Raw genomic sequence first — 13,909 nt, forward strand, 5'->3', positions numbered from 1 at the left:
TAAAAGACCCATTGTCCGCAGAAACCCGCGAAGCAGCGAAAAATCCGCGATATATATTTAAATATGCTTACATATAAAATCCGCGATGGAGTGAAGCCGCGAAAGGCGAAGCGCGATATAGCGAGGGATTACTGTACTCGCAACATATTCAGGTAGTATGGGCTTATTTACACATTTTAGAGATGTGCGTGTTTAGCTAACTGTTAAAATTAAATTAACATCTATACGTAAACGTGGGTATGTCAGTTAGCATGCATTACAATGAACAGGCACCATGTTCAGGGCCGTGTAACGACTTGGACCTGCTGAGATGTGCTTTTGCCCATCTATGGTAGTATTTAGCCTGTCATTATTGAACCTGGTCTTTAAATTATAACAGTTAAAATGAGAATATGCAATTCTTCCCAACAGTTTGTCAGTTTCTGCATGGATTGCTTTATTGCCCCAGCTTCTCCCATATCTCAAAAAGACACAAGTTGTAGTTTATTTTGGCAATTCTAATGAAGTTCTGTTTGTCTGAATGCTGATGTCTATGCAAGAATGCCCTGTGATGGACTGACACCTTATCCATAGTTGCAGCTGTGTGCTGTTAAGAGTATTCTTCAGACCAACATAAACCTGAACAGGATCAAGAGGGCATGGACATGGATTGACAAATACCAGTAACAAAGAAGATTATTTATTATGTCCATGAGCCAGAAATAATGTCTCACTCTAATTCAACTGGAGAAATCCAGGAAACACCCTGGCAGCTCAGAGTGGATTTTCTAAGTGCACCATAAAGAGGCCCCGGGTGAGTGAGAATGGGTGCAGTGATTACCTTGGAAAAGATGGTGAATATGAGGTGATATCTTGAAAGAAAAAACCAGAGATGAACTAGATGATGAGGTAACGTGCCTTCTGAGAAAGTTACATTCTTTCCGTTAGTTACTGCCTTTTGTCAACTGCTGCTGGAATGAGTTAGTCATTTTAGAATTCTGGTGCCAGAAAACCGGTTCAGAAAATGGATGGAAGATTTCCTTCCATGGTAGCATTTTGTCCTATACCTTGACCTTGAACTCTAAATGTCAGAAAGCTCATTAGTTTTGGTGGTCCCACTCCCACTCCCACAGAAAGCCAGTATTAAACAAATGTGGCTGCTGCCGGACCTTTCACCATCCAGGGCTCACCTGATCATCAACATGGGTATGGCCACACTGCACAATCCTCTCTGTTCACTAGCTTGGATAGCATTCCTGGCCCCTAAAGGAATGAAAGAAGAAGTGTACAGGGTGAACTCAAGTATGTGAATCTAGACCTGCTTCACTTACCTCAACTATAAATGTTAAAAAAAAAAAAAAAGGAAAATCTGGACTAAAGTATCAAAATATACAAGCACACAAAACAAGTTGGAAAGCACCAGACTAATGCAAAGCCAATGGGTTTTAAAAGAAGCTGCAATCTTCCAGCTCCACAAAACAGATTCAGAAAATTGATAGACGATAGTTGTTTCTATGCAGTACAGTGCATAGAGGTTATGAATGCCACCCCATTGCTCCTGAAGACTGGGTTTCAGTCCCAGCCCTGTCACTATATGTGTCGAGTTTACCCGTTCTTTGTTTGTCTGCGGGTTTTTTTCTTAGCATCACAAAGATGTCCACCTCTAAACTAACCCAGTGTGGATGTGCTCTGTGACCCATTCTTTTATTTCTGCCACTGCCCAAAGTTGTCAAGATGGGCTTCACTTCCATATGACTCTGAAGTGCAAGCAGCACATTCAGAATATGTATGGACAACAGTTCCGCTTTTATGCAGGGTGGTGACACAGAGATTGGCAATACTGCTTCACAGCTCCAGGAAACAGAGACTGAATGAAGATAAGTTTTGCTGCCATGTGATCCTGAAATGAAGTTAGTTGATTGAGAACATAAATTGATGAACATGATATAATCAAAAAACTCAATGAAACTGACTGTGACGCTGATACACTATAGTACAGAAAGATACGGGGCAAGACTCTCAATAAGTTTTATGAATGAACCACAATGAGCAACATACCAGCAAGTTTACAACGGGGGAAAAAAAAAAGAAACATTTTTTTTTTTACTTTTATAAGATTTTTGGTCTTACCATCAGGTTGTTTGTTTTTTTTTTTTTTTTCCCAGATGTCTGACCGTATGTTTCGGGGGAAAGTCTCGTGTGTAACATACCATTTTTACCAACCGGTGTTTTAAAGGTGGCGCCGATGCTAAACGCAGTCACGGGTGCCTGGGAAGGTCAAACGACAGCTATAGAAGGAGTCCAAGTTGTATTAGTAGTGTATGTGTACTGTAACAGGATCATCTCCAGACAGAGGAGCAGCTTCAGCGACAGACTGCTGTCACTGTCCTGCTCCACTGACAGACTGAGGAGATCGTTCCTCCACCACACTATGCGACTCTTCAATTCCACTTGGGGGTGTAAACGTTAATATTATACAAAGTTATTGTCTGCTATACCTGCATTTTTTAATCACTCTTTAATTTAATATTGTTTTTTGTCAATATGCTGTTGCTGGAGTATGTGAATTTCCCCTTGGGATTAATAAAGTATCTATCAAATCAAAATATCTGACAACATATACATAATAAAACAATAAACAACAAAAACATTTATATCTAACCTCGAGGTTACTAATATACAACTTAGATACTTTATTAAACCCAAGGGGAAATTCCCATACTCCAGCAGCAGCATACTGATAAAGACAATATTAAATTAAAGAGTGATAACAATGCAGGTATAACAGACAGACAATAACTTTGTATAATTTTAACGTTAACCCCCCCGGGTGGAATTGAAGAGTTGCATAGTGTGGGGGAGGAACGATCTCCTCAGTCTGCCAGTGGAGCAGGACGGTGACAGCAGTCTGTCGCTGAAGCTGCTCCTCTGTCTGGAGATGATCCTGTTCAATGGATGCAGTGGATTCTCCATAATTGACAGGAGCCTGCTGAGCGCCCGTCGCTCCGCCACAGATGTCAAACTGTCCAGCTCCGTGCCTACAATAGAGCCTGCCTTCCTCACCAGTTTCTCCAAGTGTGAGGCGTCCCTCTACTTTATGCTGGCTCCCCAGCACACCACCACATAGAAGAAGGCACTCGCCACATCCGTCTGATAGATCATCTGTATCATCTTACTGCAGATGTTGAAGGATGGCAGCCTTCTAAGGAAGTATAGTCGGCTCTGTCGAATGTTATTTGTACTTGAAGTGTACGATTTCTCCAGCAGGTCTTAAATGTTATCTCCCTATGATTAGGTAAGCTGATCCTGGTAATGAAAAAGGCTTTATAAGTACAGTTGTGGCCGCAAGAGGGGGAACGATCATTTGGAGAGAATTAAGAAGAGTTAGGTAGTGCAAGGCATGCCAGACTAAGAGGTGCCTGGTGGCTAACTTGTTGGTTGCTATAAAGGAGTGTGTTAGGCTCCCAAGGATCAAAAACGACTCCTGAGATTTTTTTTGAGGAGTTGTACTTTTGACCTGAGCTGAAACAGAGTCCAGTTTTGTATTATTTTAAGGCTGCTGATGCCCTTACATGGACTGGAATTGATTGTACACACACACACATATATATATATATATATATATATATATATATATATATATATATATATATATATATATACAGTGGAACCTCAGTTTGCGAGTAACTTGGTTTACGAGTGTTTTGCAAGACGAGGTAAAATTTTTAATAAATTTAAAAAGTGAGGGACAAACTCTGGAGAACTTTTTCAGCATGCCAAGAGCAAATGTCATAGATGGTGGTGAACAACACAATATTTAAATGTATTTTATACATTTAAATGAAGCGTATATGTTATGGAGTAGGCTTGATAAAATTATAACTCGATTGTCAGCATCATCGTAAGGTACATGTTTATCTGGTGGTTTAAATAGGAACCTACAGAAGTCATCTTTAGCTTAAGTGACGTGTTGTTTTCTTTACAGGAGTATTAAATACACGAAAGTCAATAAATAAAAAAGCCTGCTAATACGGCCCAGTTCCTACATGTTTTCTGAAATGGAACCCCTTAAGTAGGAATCTGCACTGGCAATCGGAAGGTTGCCAGTTCAAATCCCATAAGATGCCAAACGGGACTCTGCTCTCTGTTGGGCCCTTGAGAAAGGCCCTTAACCTGCAATTGGTAAGCGCTTTGAGTAGTGAGAAAAGCACTATATAAATGCAAAGAATTATTATTATTATTATTAAGAGTGTATTTTCCCAAGACAGTTTTGTAAACAGATGTTGCTGTAAGTAATCACACACCTCCCTCGATATTCTCAAATTGTTAAATTACATTTTAAAATGGCTGAATTTTATAATATTGGTATTTGCTGCACAAAAATTACATTTATAAACTATTTTACAATGTGCAAGTAATTGTAAGACTTGAATCAAAACTTGACAAACGTCTTGGCTTGAAAATTTGACATATTGGGTAAATTTTTAAGCTCTTCCCCTGTTCCCCATACCCTTCATTGTAAAGCGCCAAGATCATTTTTTAAATATCTAGAAAGTGCCATCTTTTAAACACAATTTCGTAGGGCAAATGCATATATATGACACTAGCAAAATACCCGCGCTTCGCAGCGGAGAAGTAGTGTGTTAAAGAGGTTATGTAAACATATATATACATAAACATATATACATATATATACATATCTACATATACATATATATATATATATACATACACACATCCACATATACATATATATATATATCTATATATATATTAGGATATAGCAGGTTGGATAATGGACGGATGGACATTTGTATGCATAGCCCCATTTGCCCGTTTTCGTTTTTTTTCTTTCTTCAGTAATATTTCAGCAAACCCGGAGCTTGTCAGTTCAAATCCTGGTACTGACACCACTGTGTGACCCTGAGGAAGTCACTTCACCTACATGTTGTGCAAAAAACAAAAGTAATGTAACAAATTGTACCTCAGATGTTGTAAGTTGGTGGAATAAAGGCATAAGTAAAATAGATAAATATGTATTATACACATAGGAACTATTCATTTATTTTCAGTTAAGTCATCTGCAGCAAACTTTTATAAATGAGTGTTTCTGATTTTTAGATTCTGTTTCTTCTTTATTGACGTTTTGTCTTGGAGAGCTTTTTTCATTTTATTGAAAATGAAAGCAGCAGCTGCCAAAATATGTAGCTTTTTTATTACTTTTTCAACATTGTGTAAAATAAATGTATAAAGTAACATAAAAAGTTTAAATACTAGTTATTCTTTTACAGTAAAATATTACTACAGAGATAGAAAAAAAGTAAAATGGATATGTTCTTTTTCTTTAAGGAGATTAAATATCACTGAAGAAAGAAAAAAAAAAATAAAACAGCCAAATGGGGCTATGCATACGAACTTAAAAGGTTTAAATAAAACAGAAATATATATTTTATTTTTACTTGCTTAACTTGTGGAGGGTGTATCCTGTAGCAAAGCCGTAACTTTTTTCGTGAAAGCACGTTTCAGTCAATAAGTCTTAAAAAAACGTGTAAAGATATTGACAATAAGCTAAGTCATCTGCAGCAAAGTTTTATAAATGAGGGTTTCTCCTTTTTAGACAATAAGCTACGCAAACCCAGGAAGACATGGAATCGTTTAAATCAAGTATCATTACATCTTCCTTTCTTAAAGAGAAGTAAGGCAGTACTTATAAGCTTACATATTTATATATAGACATACATATATATATATATCTATATCCGAAGCCGTGCAAGCACACTCTTTTGAGAATGCAACGTATAGTTGTACAGAAGAAAAGCAATCTTGCCTCAAATCAATGGCAACCTTTTGTAGGTCTATGAAGTTAATTTAAACTTTAGGTTTACGCGGTGCTTTCTTTCCGAAGTACCTGCACTCATGAATATGTCTGTATGTGTCAGTCGGTGAAATCCACGCGCTTCGCACCGGCGAAGTACTGCTTTTAAATTTTTATTAAGAAGAAAATAAAACGTTTTTAAATTGAGGGAAAATATACTAATAACAGTTTGTTAAGGATCATTTTTTTTGTGAAGCTGCCTTTACTCGAGTGATCACTTCGAGCTGACTTGGTGGCCAAGTGTAAGCGTCACCTGGTAGGTAACCACCCATACAATCAGATTGTGAATCAGACTACGAATGCCGTGAATGTAATTACACACTCACTGCACTTGCTTACGGTAATCGAACCTCAGACGTCAGGGCTAGAGGGGCTTAGCAGCGGTGAAGTATTGGTTTTAAATTTTAATTAACAACAAAAGAAAACCTCAGAGGTTCGATTCCCGAAAGGGAGTGAAGTGAGTGTCCGGCTACCTACCAGGTAAAGCTTATGGTCGGACAGCAAGTGACGTAACATCAGCCACGGTGCCTTCAGTTGTGAGAAGCAGATCATAGAATGATTGAAAATAGTTTTGCATTTACCTTTTTAGTAAAAGGCGAGCTTTTAAGCCTGAGAAATCACCCCGTAAATGCACACGTTTAATTGGACATGTGTTAATATGTATGGTTACACAGTATTAAAAGACAGTGAACAACGTTAGTTACCTTTGTTCCCGCGTTTGATAAAAGATGAGCTTTTAAGCCTGAGAAATCACCCCGTAAATGCACACGTTTAATTGCACGTGTTAATATGTATGCTTACACAGTATTAAAAGACAGTCAAAAATTAACGTCATTTACCTTCGTTCCCGCGTGCGACTCGTGCTGTAAATCTCTTCCTTGTTTTTAGTTCATGTGATTACGTAGGAGGCGTGATGACGCGATACGTGACTCCGCCTCCTCCATTACAGTGTATGGACAAAAAATATGTTCCAGTTATGACCATTACGCTTTGAATTTCGAAATGAAAACTTCCTAACTTTTGTAAGTAAGCTGTAAGGAATGAGCCTGCCAAATTTCAGCCTTCCACCTACACGGGAAGTTGGAGAATTAGTGATGAGTCAGTCAGTGAGTGAGTCAGTCAGTCAGTCAGTGAGGGCTTTGCCTTTTATTATTATAGACTAGCAAAATACCCGCGCTTCGCAGCGGAGAAGTACTGTGTTAAAGAGGTTATGAAAAAGTAAAGGAAACATTTTAAAAATAACGTAACATGATTGTCAATGTAATTGTGTTGTCATTGTTATGAGTGTTGCTGTCATATATATATATACATATACACATATACACACACATATACACACATATACAGATATATTATATATACATATACACATATATTTTTAATATATATATTTTTTATATATATATATACACATACATACATACATATACACACATAGATGCACTTACAATAACATAGAAATCAATATAAACAACATTAACATCATTATCATATGAGAATATGAAGTAATATATAAGAAGCACATTTCATATAAATATAAATTATTAAACAGTAAAATCTTCTTCAATAATTTGCTACCGTGGCTTTTCGTTGGTCTGTCCAGGATTTTAAATCACATGTAGCTTGCAAACCGTTTCACGTATTGACTTGAAATGTGGTACACATATAATACGTCACGTCTACTATCCGCTTTATGGGTGATGAATGTATTACTGTTTTTATGTTTATTTTATTTTAGAATCAACTCCTATCTGCGCACACCAGGGCGGCCGTGGGCAGATGCGTATGGTGTATTCACTCCATGTTATCGTGCATTGCGCTGTCACTGGTATTTTGATAAAAGAATTTGAACAATATATAAGAAGCGTATAAATTATTAAACAGTAAAACATTAACATTTAAGAAGTAAAGTTACATTGAGTACTACTGCAGTGCCTTCGGGTATACCTCATTTTTTCTTTGCCCATTACATGCTTAAATGTATACATTTTTTGGTGTACCTACCCGAGAACACGCGACATATAACCGACCGTGGGAGAAGCATGGATTTTAAACACGCGTTGAGTTCATCTGCTGGTCTCCTTCGTGGAATAACTGGTAATGTTTGAGTAAAATCTACAGCGAGTAAAACGACATTACCTCCTTTTTTTTTTTTTACGATCTCTGAGATCTTGCTTTTTTCGGTTCAAGGCTTCATAAGCTCTTTTATGTTCAATGTTGTACTTAATAAGTACTAATTATCCCAAACCATCATCTTTGAATGTTGCAAGACTTTCGCCTTGTATGTAGATCGGGGTAATTACATTCATTGCATTCCTAGTCTGAATCACAATCTGATTGTATGGGTGGTTACCTGGCACTGTAGGGTTGCCACCTGTCCTTTAAAATACGGAATCGTGCCGCGTTTGAGAATAAAATTGCGCGTCCCGTTTTGAATCAATACTGGACGGGATTTATCCCGTATTTTTTTTATCATTTTTTTTTTAAAGCAGCGTCTCATGCAAATCATCCCACACGCATTTTATGAAGATGCCTCCTTTCCTACTTTTGATTGGGTAATACTTGATGTCATCGTTAGTTTGATTGGTGTTTTTAACTGTCCAGTGAGGAGGGCGTGTGTTTTAAGTACAGTCTGCAAAGTGTTGGCACTGAGATATGGCGTCAGCGCCATAGTTGAAGCCCCTAACGTTGTGGTCAGCAAGTCGGCTAACATCCGCCATGTGCCGTCTTTCAGTTGCGAGAAGCAGATCATAGAATGGTTGAAACTGTTGCCCCTAACGTTGCGCCACGGCGTGTGGTTCGTTTATACCTCGTGTCTTCTCATTAAACTTTTATCTCGCGAATATGTTATTGCAATCCGCAGCGGGAGCGTTTCTATAAACTTAATTAAAAGTTACGTTTTACACCGTGCTTTGTTTCCCTTATGAACATGCTTGTAGGAGGATTGTGGGTTCGCTTCCCGGTTCCTCCCTGTGTGGATAGCGCTTTGAGTACTGAGAAAAGCGCTATATAAATGTAATGAATTATTATTTATTATTATTGTATGCTTAACTCGCTCCGTTCTCAATTGTTTAATAAATTTTTTGCTCTTCGCTGTTTGCGGCTGTTCCTCCATTTCCCCCTACTTCGTTGTTTTATCTCGCGAATATGTTATTGCAATCCTTAACGGGAGCGTTTCAATAAACTGATTGAAAATAGTTTTGCATTTACCTTTTTAGTAAAAGGCGAGCTTTTAAGCCTGAGAAATCACCGCGTAAATGCACACGTTTAATTGGACATGTGTTAATATGTATGGTTACACAGTATTAAAAGACAGTGAACAACGTCAGTTACCTTTGTTCCCGCGTTTCATAAAAGGTGAGCTTTTAAGCCTGAGAAATCACCCCGTAAATGCACACGTTTAATTGCACATGTGTTAATATGTATGCTTACACAGTATTAAAAGACAGTCAAAAATTAACGTCATTTACCTTCGTTCCCGCGTGTGACTCGTGCTGTAAATCTCTTCCTTGTTTTCAGTTCACGTGATTACGTAGGAGGCGTGATGACGCGATACGTGACTCCGCCTCCTCCATTACAGTGTATGGACAAAAAATATGTTCCAGTTATGACCATTACGCTTTGAATTTCGAAATGAAACCTGCCTAACTTTTGTAAGTAAGCTGTAAGGAATGAGCCTGCCAAATTTCAGCCTTCCACCTACACGGGAAGTTGGAGAATTAGTGATGAGTCAGTCAGTGAGTGAGTGAGTCAGTCAGTCAGTGAGGACTTTGCCTTTTATTATTATAGATTTGTGAAGAAATAACTTTGACTTGAAAGATACCAAATTTATCCTTTAAGTACCATTTACATTTTTGTTAGACTTTCAAGGACTTTACAATACAGTGCTCAATTTTCCATGACTTTCCAGGTTTTCCAGGATTTGCACAAACCCTGATTTTATGCTTTTTAGAGTCAATTATTGTCCTGTGTACAGTAATGGGAGTATGCACCGATACAGAGTCCAGTGAAATTCTTACTTTGCGTGTGCTAAACAAAAGGGTGACAGAAAGGTGCAGTGGTGCTTTACAACAAGGAGACCAGGGTTCCCATTCCTGTGTGCCGTTTCTCTGTTCTCGCTGTGCTCACGTGGGTTTCCTCCCACCGTCCAAAGACAGGCACAATAAGCAGTGCTGTCAGGTGTCAATTGGGATATTTTGGATCAGCACCCATAGGAGAAAAAATAAGCTTTCATGGGTTTGGGTTTTTTTTGGACTACTTTTTAAAAATCAATGCAGTATTTTCGCAATTTTATAAACACCCCCTCCTCCATGTTTTTCATCCATCCAGCACCCCTACACCTGCTATTCATGCTTGTATACATACTTTATTGTTCAAATATCTCCTTTGATTTGGGATAGTATATACCTATTGTACTATTCTCAAATCTATGAGGGGACAGCACTCGTGTCCATGCAGTGGAGCTCCAATGGTATGTACCTAATCCATCACTCTTGATGCTGCCTTCCACTTTCCAGTGTGTCACATTGTCTACGTCTGGGCAACTACACGATTTTTAAGCTGTCCTTGGGCTATAAATTGTGAAAGGACCTGACAACCCTGACATCAGTTGAATGGGCCTTTTTCAAAAGGGCCCGAGTGAGAGTGTGAGTGGTGTATGTGTGTGTATGTCATCACCCTATGGTGGACTGGTGGCCTGTTCTGGTATTGTTCCTGCCTTGTCCCTTGTGATTGCTGAGATTGGCTCCACAACTCTGTCCTAGATAAGTGAGTTAAGACGATGAATCGTGCAAAATTTCATTGGCACTCCATGAATGGCCATGTACTGTAAAGCTGCAATTGCAGTTCACCTGAGCATCTCTTTATATGAATTTTATATACTGATACAAATGGCATGAGACTACTGTCCATTACAATCGGGCTACTTCTTTCAAAGAACTTTCAGGCTGTAATTACAACAGATATAGGCCAGCCCTGCTGGCGGGGCACCTTTTACAGCTTTGTCCTGGGTTGCAAAACTGCTCGAGCCGCCTCTGTTCCCTCTCGTTACTCTTACTGCAGGCGCAATCGTCAACGAATTTCTATAAATGGGCCACACCGATCGGGTGTCTGCTGTGTTTGTGTTTAAAAAACAAAAGAGCACACTGAATGTAACGCCTAGTCTCGTGTCACGACGGGAAACAATAAACCGGCGAAATGTCCCCGGCAGTTTGAGACCACTTTGTCCACCAAAACTAACCCCTCTCCCGTTACAACAAGTGACACTTCTCGAGATTCGCGCTTTACACGTCCTACTTACCTAATCACTGTGCCCACTGTTTGAACAAATAACACATCGTTTTCTCAAATCGAGGAATAACAAAAAAAAAGATTGCTATATTTCCCTTTTGGTTCTTCTTTTATTCTCCTCTTTCTTTTTCATTAGCTACCGAAGACTCGAGTGCGGCGGTAAAAGAACGCCGAGTGGAAGCCCCAACGCGCGAAGAAACGTTCCGACAAGAAAATAATAGAATAGAACGTGGTCCTGCGAGGAAACACGTCTACTACTGAACTCCTGACCAGTTAAGTGAGTTGTAGGGTTAAGCAGGATCTGATCGGGTCTGCCTGCACTGGATAACTTAGTGCTTTTTAAAATATATAACACATTTTCGGAGTGAATTCTCTTCCAAGTTACTATTGCACAGTAACTAGTTTCTATATCCCTCTACTTAAAGCCTTGGCAGGTGACGGGAATCCGTCAGGGCAACAACAGCGAGTAAGTTGCTGATGTTGAAGAAGCATATTATTCGATATACACCTTTTCACAGTGACCCTCTGCATTTTATAGTAGAACTGGTTTGCATATGTGATCTAATCAGCATCAAACGTTCACAAAGCTGTTGATGATGAACAACTATTTTATTCTATAAACAGGCTTTCCATAGGGCCCATCACATCTATAGTTTTAGTGTAACCAGTGTCCATATTACTTTATTTGGGTCTATGGCAGGTGATGCTAATACAGTAAAGGGAGTGTTTGGTGCTGACCAAGGATTTCAATCTGTGCAGGACCGTCTTAACAGCATTATAAGCCCTTGGCAAAGCAGTGCCCATACCTACACAACCACTCAGCAAGTCACAACATACATAGATTAGCATGGGGCCCCATAGCTTAGCAACAGCCCAGTGTGCCCATGCGTTAAAACAGCCCTGTGTGTAATAAGTTTCCATGGTGACTCCCCCAACCACCCCACGCACATTGTAGTATTGGCAACTTGTATATTACTCTATTTGGAGTCAAGGCAGAAAGAAAATCAGAATGACACAGTCACTTAGTCATTGTTATTGAACATTCATTCATTCTATAAAGTGCCTTTCTATGGTGACCCCCCACACATCATAGTATTAACAGCTTCAGTATTTACTCTTTGGAGGCATGGCATAAAGTCAGGTTGTCACAGTCAGTCATTAGTATTAAACAATCATTTATTCTATATAGTGCCTTTCCATAGCGACCCTGCCTCAAAGCATTGTATAGCCAGTCAGTCAGTCCCGCTATATCCTAACACAGGGTCACGGGGGTCTGCTGGAGCCAATCCCAGCAAACACAGGGCACAAGGCAGGAACAAACCCAGGCAGGGTGCCAGCCCACCGCAGGGCACACACACACCCCCACACTCCAAGCACATACTAGGGACAATTTAGGATCGGCAATGCACCTAATCTGCATGTCTTTGGACTGTGGGAGGAAACCGGAGCACCCAGGAGGAAACCCACGCAGACACAGGGAGAACATGCAAACTCCACATAGGGAGGACATGGGAAGCGAACCCAGGTCTCCTTACTGTGAGGCAGCAGCACCACCGTGCCGCCCTCCATTGTAAAGCTATTTTCATTATTACTGTATTTGCATCTGTGGGAAGAAGAGACTCAATCAGAATCATTCAGTCGGTCAGTGGTCGGTGATGAACATTTGATTCAATGGTGACCACATCCTCAACACACGCATATTTTAGTATATCCAGGTCCCACATTCCTCTGTCTGGAACCATGGCAGGTCAGGTCAGGTCAGGTCAGGTTGGAGAGCAGGCACTGGTACAGCATGTTGCCGTACCCACCACATGATGAAACAGCCCGGGGTTCTGGTTGGCAACCCCCTAGCCAGACATGAGGTCCAGCCCCACCCTCTGGAAATGAACATCTATCTGCCACAGCCAGATGTTACGTGGGCATCCCCTTGGCCTGGTCCAACCACTTGGATCCTCAACAATGAGGATCCTGTAAGCTGGATCACCTTCGAGGAATGGCAGAAAGCGACTAAATAAGAGTCTCACAGCCAGTCAGTTATTGGTGTTGAATAAATGTTTTAATTTCATATAATGCCTTCATATTGTAAATGTGCCCAATGTTTTAGTATAATTGTTTTCCACATTACTCTGTTTGGAGCCAAGACAAGAACTGACTCAGTCAGGGCCATGCGATCAGTTAGTTGTTGGTACTAAATAAGCATTTTATTATATGTAGCACCTTTCTCTTGTAAACTTGTCCCATGCTTTAGTACAGCTGGTTTTCACATTACTCTAGTTGGAACCATGGCAAGAAGTGACCGAGTCCGCGTCATTCAGTGAGCTGTTACTTCAAACGAGCCAACAAATGGAAGGCTGACGCTTACTACTGGCCATTACCTACTGCCACCAGCAGGTGGTGCTGTTTACTGGTTTCAGAACGGAGCAGTTACAGGTGGCCTAAAAGTAAATGTGTGACTTTGTAAAGCTATTGGGCAGTGGCGTAGCGTAGTGGGGGCGGCCCGCCCTGGGCGGCACTTTTAGGGGGCGGCAAAATTTCACAATAAATAATAATAATATCTTGTAAAAATTTGAACCATTTCATTTCAGATTTTTGTCGCTCCTACGATTCGGACCGTGAAATGAGCACGGAATTTTTCATTACTTATTCTGTGACGAAACTGGGGAATCCCCTTTCTTTAAATGAATGTATACGCATCTGCCGAAATTGACGAGCAGGACTTCAAACTGGAACGACTTCGACTGCGGACTTTTATTACTGCCACAGGCA

The 13,909-nt window shown here is 39.9% G+C and overlaps 2 protein-coding genes across 2 annotated transcripts in view; both read right to left on the bottom strand.

Annotated features, from left to right (window-relative positions):
* The window catches only part of ccz1 (CCZ1 homolog, vacuolar protein trafficking and biogenesis associated), a 62,898-nt gene extending 51,582 nt beyond the window's left edge, over positions 1-11,316 (bottom strand). Inside the window, 2 exon segments of the mRNA XM_051933668.1 lie at positions 1,170-1,242; positions 11,154-11,316. Of these exon segments, the coding sequence (XP_051789628.1) occupies positions 1,170-1,183 (14 nt within the window). The 5' untranslated portion in view covers positions 1,184-1,242; positions 11,154-11,316.
* LOC114661087 (parvalbumin, thymic CPV3-like) overlaps positions 1-13,909 on the bottom strand; it is a 171,767-nt gene that overhangs the window by 118,666 nt on the left and 39,192 nt on the right. The gene's annotated exons all lie outside the window — the stretch shown is intronic.

Source organism: Erpetoichthys calabaricus, chromosome 11, assembly GCF_900747795.2.
Source record: "Erpetoichthys calabaricus chromosome 11, fErpCal1.3, whole genome shotgun sequence".
NCBI classification, from domain to species: domain Eukaryota; kingdom Metazoa; phylum Chordata; class Cladistia; order Polypteriformes; family Polypteridae; genus Erpetoichthys; species Erpetoichthys calabaricus.